At 41.0% G+C, this 12132-nt stretch overlaps 1 protein-coding gene across 2 annotated transcripts in view; it reads left to right on the top strand.

Annotated features, from left to right (window-relative positions):
- The window catches only part of LOC138303973 (serine/threonine-protein phosphatase 4 regulatory subunit 1-like), a 284441-nt gene that overhangs the window by 62460 nt on the left and 209849 nt on the right, over positions 1-12132 (top strand). For both annotated transcript variants that reach the window (XM_069243582.1, XM_069243581.1), the window contains one exon: positions 5795-5927. In XM_069243582.1, coding sequence (XP_069099683.1) covers positions 5795-5927 — 133 coding nt within the window. The remainder of the gene's footprint in view (positions 1-5794; positions 5928-12132) is intronic.

The raw sequence follows: 12132 nt of genomic DNA on the forward strand, positions 1-12132 counted from the left end.
TCATTAAACTGAGGCACGCTAGTAATGCAGATGCTGTCCACTGTAATCTATTAAACTGTGGGAAATGTTAGCATTTAAGTTTGGCATATCGATGGGGAACTGTTCGTATTATTATATCCTGAACACGCTTTTCTAAATGTTAATGTCGATGTAGTTTAAAAGTACGCATTTCAATGTTTAATTTTGGCTCTGCTTAGTTTCATTGCCTCTTATATATTTTGTTTGTGCACATTGTTGTTGTTTGATCCAATATGAGAATTTTTCTTGGGCATCGAAAACATGTCTTTGTGCTGTTGATTGTGACTTGTGTTGGACCCACCCAGTCTATTTTTTAATACTTTAATTTTGGGTGCTCTAATATTTCACTTCAATAGATGCAGCATCTGGCTCATGCTACTGTGGCCTTTTGGTTTTGTTAGTGTAAAGCCAAGTACTGAGGCTCAGACGCTGACCGAGGTTTAAAGCTCTGTTGTTTTGAGTGGCAGGTTCAAATTCCATTCCATTTACCAAGTGATCGCTAGCTTGGGGCAAGCCTGCAGAAGTATGCACTGTCAAGACCGAAGTGAAGACTGGGTATTCAAGTGGTCGTTCATAGGGACCTTTGACCACATTTTGCTGCAACGCCAATCGGTGGCAGGTGTCCAGGAGAAGTGGTAGCTCCCGTCCCCAACCTCTCTTTCTACAGTTATCCCTCCATGACCTACTGAGCATAGAAGAACTGAATGGTGATTTTATCATATCTAATTATAAGTGCAGGCTCACAGGATCGTGTATGGCATACTAAGTTCATTTCTATATATATTTCTTTACTTTAGTTCATAATTAGAGAATTGTGACCGCACGTAACATTGGAAGTTAAGGGAAAAGAGAATGAGAATGGGAAAAGAGGACCACGTGCCGGGTGTGCCCACTCTTGCATTCGCCCTCCAATTACTATAGGTCGTTTGGCCAATGTCACCTTGATTTCATTTACTCAATTTCTAGAATGTTATTTCATGCATTTAACTGCTCTTTCCATTGAAACATGCGGCCTCTTCTAATTTAACACTAAAGGTAACACAGTCTTAGTTCCCTTGTTCTCCTTTTCATTCAGAAAATAGGGCTTATTTGTCTCTGCTCCTCGCTTGTGTGAATTTGGTAGCCAAAATGTAACTGTTGTTTTGCTGCCTTGCAGGCGTAAGCAGATATGGACTATAGTAATGAGCTTGAATCCTGTGGATGAAGCTTCTAAAAGTCATGCGCTCTCTGTTTAGTAGCCTGTCTTCCATGTTCTTTCTTTAGAACTCCCTTTTTCCAAGAAAAGTATTGTGTACAACTCTGTAAAGCATTGTCACTACTAAGCAGTTAAATGGGGAGCACATTGCTGGCCTGCTGCCATCAATCTTCCCTGTGCACTAGGGTCTCTACAGTTCTCAATGGTGTTTCTACTCACTGTCATTTATATGCTTGCCAGCAAATGCTAGCGCGGCAAGTGCTAAATGTGTTGCATGCTTACTGGCATTCTGGAGCAGAGACCAGTCCTTTAGCTTAGGGTGCCTGGAAGGCTTCTTTTAGTTTCTCAAGTCCAGTACCATACTGCAGACGCATCTACAGGGTTTGTCAAACTAGCTTCCTAAACAGTGAGGTGCAGAACTCTGTTTAGCCACTTGATTCTGTATTATCACACACGAACCGTCAGCTGTTTATTTGAACTGAGTTACTTGATACTAACATAACACTTCCACTTTTCCACGCTCTTGCACCATGCAGTTGTTACTTGTGTTAAACGTTGTCACGGATGGTTTAGCTGTTAGCATTGCAAATTAAGTCTATTTTGCCATAATTCATTCTCGAAAGGGAGTTGCGACACAAGTCCAGGTCCATTGAATTTGTGTTCTGCAAAGTTAGTTACATGGGCTGATTAAAGAAACTATTCTGACTTCAGAATGGTGACAGTATCTTAATTTAGTCACATCAATGAATTCAGTTGAAACAAGCATTGGCAAGCCAATAGGCCTGATCTTAGAAAGTCTGTGACTATATTGCCAACAAATAAAATAAGCATTAAAACTTCATATGTAATAAAAAGTAAACATGCTGTCATCTATATGTAGTGTGCATATGTTTGCAATAAAAAGTGAAAAAGGACAATTACAAAAATAAAACCAAAAACATGAATTGAAAGCAGAGATTCGCCCCTAAGCCTAGGTTTTGAAGTGGACTACATTTTAAGGAGGTGTGCATACTGTCTCTGAATATGAAGTGAGCCAAAGGCTGAAAACAGCTGACCTTGTGCCCCATGCTGTATTCCATGGTGGGCATAAGAGAAATGTGAATGACACTCAAAGAAATCGGTGGGTTAAGAAAGAAGCCTATATATATATATATATATTTTACATACATACATACATACATACATACATGGGCCTGCTGAGACAACTACATTTCTTGCCAGACCTAAATATAATATAAAAAGTCGGCACAGTGACCTAGGTCATATGCGTTGGTTGGGTGTACCCCTATAAAGTGGATAGCAGCTTATTTAGGTGGAGTAACTTGTTCAATATGGATGGCATGGGCCAATTCAGACTCTTAGGAGTCCAAATGCGGATCTGATGGCAGACTGTGTTGGGTTCTTTTGTAAAAAGAATGTTCTTGAGTTGAGGTCACAGCAGCTGGTCAGGAATGTCCCTAGGCAGTGTCTGCACACTTTGGAAGTAGCCTTCGGTGACGGGGTTACTTGCACCTAGCTTTACCTGACAGATTATGAGGTAAGTATTAGACAACCAATAAATGTTGTCCTGTAGTTTGCCTTATGTAGTACTCATGGTGCACAGACATTCTTTGGCATAATCCTTTTTTTGTATTATGTGAAATTATTGGATTTGTTTAATGATACACACCCATATATACAATAGTACATGCATACCTTAATTCATGCTGGAGTTGGTTCTAGTCTATGGCTTGATTGCAAACACAGGAGTACCTTAAAATCATGTTGAGTTGGAAGGTTGTTCCCTTGGCCCTTATGTTAGTCTTTGAGAGCTTCTTCCAAATATTGTAACTATTTGCTTGCCTTCAAAACCTCTGCTCCAAGGAAGTACTGCTTTCAGCATTTCTTCATACTAAATTGTAGCTGTCACCTCTGAAACCACTCTGCTAATTTTTAATGTTGTTTTTGCTTCCTACTGGGTACCATTCCAGTGGTCGTTTTTTAATATTGTCTGTAAATAGGCTGTTTTCTACACAGTATCCACCTTGAGACACCCAACCTGTCACGAATATCATCTGAATTTGATCCTTTCACCTGCGCGTTTAGTTAACTTACAATACTGATTTACTTCCAAGTATGCCATTGTGAAATTAATCACTCCTTTATGAATTGAATCTGTGAGAGACTGATAAAGATGGAGGGTGGAGAGTAAAGTATAACGAGTTAGGAAATTGAAGAGAGAGAAAGTGGAATGGTGAGTAATGATGAGGGTTATTGGTAGATATATTTGAAGAAGTAAATTAGTGAGAGGATATGAGAGTAAAATAGGAGAATGATACAAGAAAGAGGAACAGATTAAGATGTGAGCCTGCAAAAGAGGAATAGAGAGCAAACATTTAGCGAATGGAGGAAAAATAGGCTGGGTAAGTGAGGAAGATGTGGGGAATGGCAAAAGTAGATTTATAGAAAAAGAAAGGTAGAAGGAGGCAGGGGGCATGGCTCAAATACTGGGTAAGGTAGAAGAAAAGTACCAGTAGGAAGCCTAGGACCGGATCACACTTCTCAATCAGAAAAGAATCTCCTAAATTCAGTAAGGGTTATCTCCTTGATTGCCCATGATGAAATTCAGGCCATGATGTATACATTTTCAGTGTGGTTACTTGACATGAAGTATCCCCTGTTGCACATTATAAGGATATTGCAAGTCACCAAGGAGTTCTGTGACCATATAGAGGAAAGAGGCAGAAGTCACAGTTCTTAATTAGGTTATGGAACTCTAGGTTGACTTGCGATATCCTTATCATATATGGCAGGGGGTACTTTATTCCTTATATTACATGGTCACACCATCACCTTTCCTACAAACCACTTAAATCCTGTGTACGGGGCTCTTTCACGTGTGTGTGTGTGTGTGTGTGCGTACATATATATATATATATATATATATATATATATATATATATATATATATAAATCTAGTGCAAAATTAAACATGTAAAAGTGGTTAGATCTTTGATGCAGAAAAATATTAGAAGCAGTTAAATACAAATCAGTTTTTAAAACAAATGACACTGGAGATGTGTTCTTAAAGATTTTAACTTTTCTTTAATTGCCAAATGTGTGGAAAAACAGAAACATGTTGTCCTATCTACTTTCTGCTTGTCAGTGTACCCCTAGAAAAACAGAGTAGAAGAATGAAAGTAAAGATAAGTAAAGTAAACATTTGTTTTCTTTATTTAAAGAGCTCCTTTATTTATGCTTTGTGGCCCGATCTGCCTTTCCCCTTGTCTGCTGGCTGTGGCAGTAAGCACTTTGACATCAAAACTCATCTGTAAAGTTATTACAGTTTAATTCTAACTCATTTCTTTATAATCCGTGACTGGGTTACTCACCAGTTGACGATTATCAAGAAATTCGAGACTGTGTTTTATATAGAGGTTGCAGAATGCCATGTATTGTAAAACAATCTGCATATGTTGCCTTATTAATCCATGACATTTTAGCATTTAAAATCTTATGTGAAATGCGACCAATGTTGAACTCGAATAGTTACACTTTATTACATGATGAAAGACTTTGTTTTCATTCAGAGCCTGTCATTTATACGAGTCATGGGAAATCAAATTAAGCAACATTAATTAAATAAAAAATCTTATTTTAATCATTTCATATCATAGGTTTATGGTAATTCTCAGTTTTAGTGATAGTTTACCCAACATAGGCGAATATAAGAACACAGTAACATCAATAGCCTTTTGTAGTAAAGGTAGACTTGATAGTTGGGGCAGTAGCTGGTTGTGCTTTGTATGTTAGAAAAATGTAGCCCCAGGAACATTTTTGGAACTGTATATAGTATGGAAATTCCTTGTAATTCTGAGCATGATATACATAGTTAAATTTGCAGTTACCCACCATGAGATTCTCATGAGTGTTTATGTTTTTAGCTTTTTTCCACCGTTCGTTTGTTAAAGGTTTTCCTTCTGAGATCTGGCAAAGTTCCCACGTGAATTTCAAATACCTTTCGGTGAAGGTTACTATCTACAATTGCAGTCTGCCAAATACCTCTGAGCGTACTTTGTGTTTTCCTCATGTTTTGCATGATAACTAACAGGCTCCTCACTGCCAAATTGGAAAAAAGATTCTTGCTCTCCTTGCTAGTCTCGTGTTAATTAATCCAACGTGTTCATAGATGAACAGTTTTATTATCATTTTAGACAACAGAAGGACAGCATGAATGGACGGGGAAAAATGTCTAGAAACATTAGCCAAATGTAATATGTTTTGATGGTCATTATCTCTAGATAATATAGTTAAGCCAATATTTAATAATTTGCCATAATAGATGCAGCTACATGAATTATCGAGGCTCTAAAACTCCAATAAATACTTGTTTTTGGAAAACCGTCTAGTTTATCTTCTAATACCCCTAGTTCTAAATATATTGTGACAATTATTATTGGAATAAACTTGCATGCATTACCTCTTCATTGAAAGTCTGTTTTTCTATGTTTTGGATCCCAGTTGTAATTGTATGATTATAGCTTGGTAGAAGGAACTGGAGTGTGTCAAGTGCTGAGCAACATTTTATTTTTAACTTTCCAGTTGGATTTGAAGATTATGGTCCAGATTGTGAAAGCATGCGAATCACTGCATTCCTAGACATCCCGGGGCAGGATAACCTGACTCCACTTGCACGTCTGGAGAAATATGCCTTCAGCGATAATATATTCAACAGGTAAGTCCCAAAATATGTTAGGAATTTGTGCAGGTACATTTTGGTGTTGGGATTGCATGTGGGTTCCCTAGAACGATCAATGTGGTTCTTCAGGCAGAAATAAGAAAGAATTACCAGTAGAAGCTTGCTTTGCTTCCAATGACACCCAAAATGCTTTACAAAAATTCAGTGAAGAAATAAGTGAACATATGCTGAAGATGTTTTAATAAACAATATGTTTCGCGTCTTCATAGGTGTGACTTCAGTTGTAATCCAGCTCCACAGAAGCCAAAACAAATCTAGTGGTGTACAGACTTAGGCTGTGAATAGTTGTTTTTTTATTTTATCTCCTTCCTTGGGGTCTGTGGAAAACCTAGCTATGACTTCTGCAGAAATGTATATTATGGATGTCATTGTTTAACACAAGAAAGTTACTCCGCAGAGATATACTTTGCAAAAAATAGACCTACTTATCTCAGCATCGCCACTGCGGATAAATGCTTTGCAAAATGCCACAAGATATTGTATGTATTTTTCCAGCATGAAATTATGTTGAATTCTTTTTATTGTTTGGCACCTCATGAATGCAACGCTATCTGTTCTTTGCCGTGACTGCATATTATGGGCATAAAAATGATCTTGCTTCTCAGAAAACACCTGTCCGCGGATTAAAGACAAACCAAGAAACCTTTATAAATCCTCTCAGGTTAAAAGTTAGTAATTTAAGGTGGAAAACACATTTTCACTCCTCTGGCAGCTTTGGGGCATTGTTAAGTAAGAAACCATTGAAGAATGTTGACGAGGAGAATGCGAAGTACCCTTGCTCTCTCTGCATGGTGTGCCTCATCAAGTCTGCTATATCGTTATAGAGTGCATGGAAGCATTGATATGTTGGAGAAATTGCAAGCATTGTTCCTCTTCTGTCTTCTGTGGCAAGCACCACCATGCTATCAATTCCTACAGTACAACATCAGTTCTATACTTCCAGCAGCCAGCAACACTGCCACTACATTTGAGATGCAGTACTATTAAACTGCAGCCACTGCACTATAAATACAGCTCTTAGGCGCTTTAGCTTTACGTCTAAGGTAGCTTCATGGAAAGGTCTCCTTGTGCATTTCTTATGAGATAGAGTAGTCAAATTCATAAGACTGCGTTAGTTGATACCAGCAACCTCTTTTGAAACATCATCTGTCCCCTAAAATCTAACTTGCTGCTCCTTCAGAGATACTCTTACCCCAGTTCTGAGTAATAAATGTCTTCTTCTAGTCCTTCCCTGGCTTATTTTCATACTGGAAACAGGATCTGACACTCCGCTTCACCACATTACTCCTCCATACATTATTCCTCTCATGCCAGCTCACCATCAGCTACCCCTTCCTGGCTTGACACACTGAATTTCCTTCAACTTTCTTTGAAGCCATGTGCCTTGAGCCACCTCGGAGGCTCAGCCTATCTTAGCCCTAGTTTCTGCTTTGGCTTACTGCATGCAGTTTCGTTTATCTTTGCTTTCCCCATGCAGCCCCATTGCATTTCCATTCATTGCTTGTTTTCTGAAATTGTTGCTTTCCAAAACTTAATGGTGCCCACATTTGAACTGCTTCAGCTGCTTTTCAGTTTCTTACACTGAACCCGAAAACACACCTCATCCCTGCCTCACTGACTCTTCCCAATATTAATTTCAACAATAAAATGCTAACCATTTTTTTCTAGCTATCCTTCTTACTCAAATCACAAACAAACCATGAACAGTCTTCCTTATCCTGGTGCTCGTATTTTCTGCAGTTTCTCAGTTTGAGACACTGATCTACTGTGGTATTCCTCAGTCTTTCCTTATTTTCAACACCTTGCTAGAGTTGACCTTGCCAAATGTTTTTCAATCATATCTCAATCCATTTAATTATTAACCTCCAACCCAAGTTACACCTTGTTCTGCCATTACATATAGTCTGTTACTTAACCACTGTAAGGAAATGCCTCCTTGGCATGGTTACCCCCTGACTTTTTGCCCTTGCTGATGCTATGTTTTGATTTGAAAGTGTGTTGAGGCCTGCTAACCAGGCCCCAGCACCAGTGTTCTTTCCCTAACCTGTACATTTGTTTTCACAATTGGCACACCCTGGCATCCAGGTAAGACCCTTGTAACTGGTACCCCTGGTACCAAGGGCCCTGATGCCAGGGAAGATCTCTAAGGGCTGCAGCATATCTTATGCCACCCTGGGGACCCCTCACTCAGCACAGACACACTGCTTGCCAGCTTGTGTGTGCTGGTGAGGACAAAACGAGTAAGTCGACATGGCACTCCCCTCAGGGTGCCATGCCAACCTCACGCTGCCTATGCAGTATGGATAAGTCACCCCTCTAGCAGGCCTTACAGCCCTAAGGCAGGGTGCACTATACCATAGGTGAGGGCACCAGTGCATGAGCACTGTGCCCCTACAGTGTCTAAGCAACACCTTAGACATTGTAAGTGCAGGGTAGCCATAAGAGTATATGGTCTGAGAGTCTGTCAAACACGAACTCCACAGCACCATAAAGGCTACACTGAAAACTGGGAAGTTTGGTATCAAACTTCTCAGCACAATAAAGGCACACTGATGCCAGTGTAAATTTTATTGTAAAATACACCCCAGAGGGCACCTTAGAGGTGCCCCCTGAAACCTTAACCAACTAGCCGTGTAGGCTGACTGGTTTTAGCAGCCTGCCACACTCGAGACATGTTGCTGGCCACATGGGAGAGTGCCTTTGTCACTCTGTGGCTAGTAACAAAGCCTGCACTGGGTGGAGATGCTATCACCTCCCCCAGGCAGTAGCTGTAACACCTGGCGGTGAGCCTCAAAGGCTCACCCCTTTTGTTCCAGCACCACAGGGCATTCCAGCTAGTGGAGTTGCCCGCCCCCTCCGGCCACGGCCCCACTTTTGGCGGCAAGGCTGGAGGAAATAATGAGAAAAACAAGGAGGAGTCACTGGCCAGTCAGGACAGCCCCTAAGGTGTCCTGAGCTGAGGTGACTCTAACTTTTAGAAATCCTCCATCTTGCAGATGGAGGATTCCCCCAATAGGGATAGGAATGTGACCCCCTCCCCTTGGGAGGAGGCACAAAGAGGGTGTACCCACCCTCAGGGCTAGTAGCCATTGGCTACTAACCCCCCAGACCTAAACACGCCCTTAAATTTAGTATTTAAGGGCTCCCCTGAACCTAGGAACTCAGATTCCTGCAACCTAAGAAGAAGAGGATTGCTGAGCTGAAAAACCCTGCAGAGAAGACGGAGACACCAACTGCCTTGGCCCCAGCTCTACCGGCCTGTCTCCCCCCTTCGGAAGAAAACTGCTCCAGCAACGCTTTCCCCAGGACCAGCGACCTCTGAATCCTCAGAGGACTGCCCTGCTCTAAAAGGACCAAGAAACTCCAGAGAACAGTGGCCCTGTTCATCCAAGACTGCAAATTTGTTTCCAAAGAAGCAACTTAAAGACAACAGCATTTCCCGCCAGAAGCGTGAGACTTGCAACCCTGCACCCGGCGACCCCGACTCGACTGGTGGAGAAACAACACTTCAGGGAGGACTCCCCGGTAACTCCGAGACTGTGAGTAACCAAAGTTGTCCCCCCTGAGCCCCCACAGCGACGCCTGCAGAGGGAATCCCGAGGCTCCCCCTGACTGCGACTGCCTGACTCTCAGATCCCGACGCCTGGAAAAGACCCTGCACCCGCAGCCCCCAGGACCTGAAGGATCGGAACTCCAGTGCAGGAGTGACCCCCAGGAGGCCCTCTCCCTTGCCCAGGTGGTGGCTACCCCGAGGAGCCCCCCCCTTGCCTGCCTGCATCGCTGAAGAGACCCCTTGGTCTCCCATTGATTTCCATTGGAAACCCGACGTGTGTTTGCACACTGCACCCGGCCGCCCCCGTGCTGCTGAGGGTGTACTTTCTGTGCTAACTTGTGTCCCCCCCCCGGTGCCCTACAAAACCCCCCTGGTCTGCCCTCCGAAGACGCGGGTACTTACCTGCTGGCAGACTGGAACCAGGGCACCCCCTTCTCCATTGAAGCCTATGTGTTTTGGGCACCACTTTGAACTCTGCACCTGACCGGCCCTGAGCTGCTGGTGTGGTAACTTTGGGGTTGCTCTGAACCCCCAACGGTGGGCTACCTTGGACCCAAACTTGAACCCCGTAGGTGGTTTACTTACCTGCAAGAACTAACAATTACTTACCTCCCCTAGGAACTGTGAAAATTGCACTAAGTGTCTAGTTTAAAAATAGCTATATGTGTTTTATTTGAAAAGTATATATGCTATTGTGATTATTCAAAGTTCCTAAAGTACTTACCTGTAATACCTTTCATGCAAAGTATTACATGTAGAATTTGAACCTGTGGTTCTTAAAATAAACTAAGAAAATATATTTTTCTATACAAAAACCTATTGGCCTGGAATTGTCTCGGAGTGTGTGTTCCTCATTTATTGCCTGTGTGTATGTACAACAAATGCTTAACACTACTCCTTTGATAAGCCTACTGCTCGACCACACTACCACAAAATAGAGCATTAGTATTATCTCTTTTTGCCACTATCTTACCTCTAAGGGGAACCCTTGGACTCTGTGCATACTATTCCTTACTTTGAAATAGTGCATACAGAGCCAACTTCCTACAACCACATTACAAATTTTGCAGTCATTAAAGTTTTAGTCCAACTAAAACATTTTTCAAGAACCTGCCTGCCCTGCGAGCTCCAAGCACATTACATGACTGCAGAAGGTCATAATGTGCGCATCATTCAGACTTTGCTAACTTAATAACTCAGCACGAGTCAAACTTTGTCGATAAATAGAATTGTGATCAATGCTAACACTCAAAACAAATCCAGATATATCACAAATTTACAGACACAAACTAAGCAGCAAAAGAGACCTCTCTGTTTCTTTTTCAATGTTAACTACTCCTCTTAAAAACACAAGCTCAATCTTACCTTTGAATGTATTAGTATACATTTAAGCTTTGTATCACCCCTTTAATGCGGAACATTCTCATTGTATACATTTATGCTACGTCCCACCACTTTAAAGCGGAACAATCTCATTGTGCAACTTTGAAGATACTTTTTGGTTAAAAACATGCTCTCATCTAAAATTTTGTCTTGAATCGTTAAATGTAGACTCTGTTCACCATTCCCTTACTCTCACACTACCGGAAAATAAACTCAATTAATATTTTTGCATCGATGATAACAAGGGAATAATATCAGGCTTAATCTAACTATAAGTCTCATTCTAGTCTTGTAAGTATGCATAAACATAGGCAACCTGGCAACTTAATAACATTTAATTCTTCTTAACCCCAGCAGAATAAGTATTTCCCAAACCTCAAAAATGGGAAGACACAGAAAAATCTGATTCTAAAGTGGGATGGCTATGGGACAAGTGGGATGGGTATGCCCAGAAAGGGTTCCATGCATACTGTGTCACTGGATCCAGTCTGTACCCAGCTGAGCCTTTAACCAGGATGACACTGGTCCTTTGTTGCTTGTGTTATGGTTCGGGGCGGACCTGGCTTGGCTGTTCGGAATGGACTGTTGCCATTGGAGCGGGGTGAAGACTAATTTGCATATGGCTGGGTTCAAATAGAGGCTGCATAGTGTGTAAATTAATGATGGACTGGGATGCGGCCCAAGTAATTACCAGTGGTTGAGATTAAATCTGGATTTCCACCCAACACTTTTTGTATAGTGTGTGCTCCATGCATGCAGCAACTAAGATCTAAATGAGAAAATGCCAATCATTAGTACAAGAGAGAAGGTAATTTCTTGTTTCTAGAATTAACACTGAACATTTAGTCAAAAAGTGAACAGATGATAAAAGATTTAGGTGAAAGTGAGACAAAAATGTTTTTTTTTTTCTTCAAAATGGTGTTTACAAGTTTGAGAAAACTAACTTGTCTTTGAGTACGTCTGAAAAATTTCAAAATGATAAACTAAATAAAAAGAATTATCTTTTTTAAAGTAACATTATTTTTAGAGTCTGAATGTTAATTTAAGATTTTAAGCGGAAGTTTCGATGGTGGGATGGAAAACGGTTCTATAAGGCTAAGGAGAAAGGGGAATCGAGGAGATCACTTATTTGTCCATTGTCGTTATTAGGGAAAACTAAAAACAGTAGGAAAATCGAAAGATTGATCTGCAAAAAACAGCATCTCCTCACTTTTAAAATTATAATCTATCATATGGTTGAAGAAA

The sequence above is a fragment of the Pleurodeles waltl genome, chromosome 7 (genome assembly GCF_031143425.1).
Source record: "Pleurodeles waltl isolate 20211129_DDA chromosome 7, aPleWal1.hap1.20221129, whole genome shotgun sequence".
Taxonomy (NCBI): Eukaryota; Metazoa; Chordata; class Amphibia; order Caudata; family Salamandridae; genus Pleurodeles; species Pleurodeles waltl.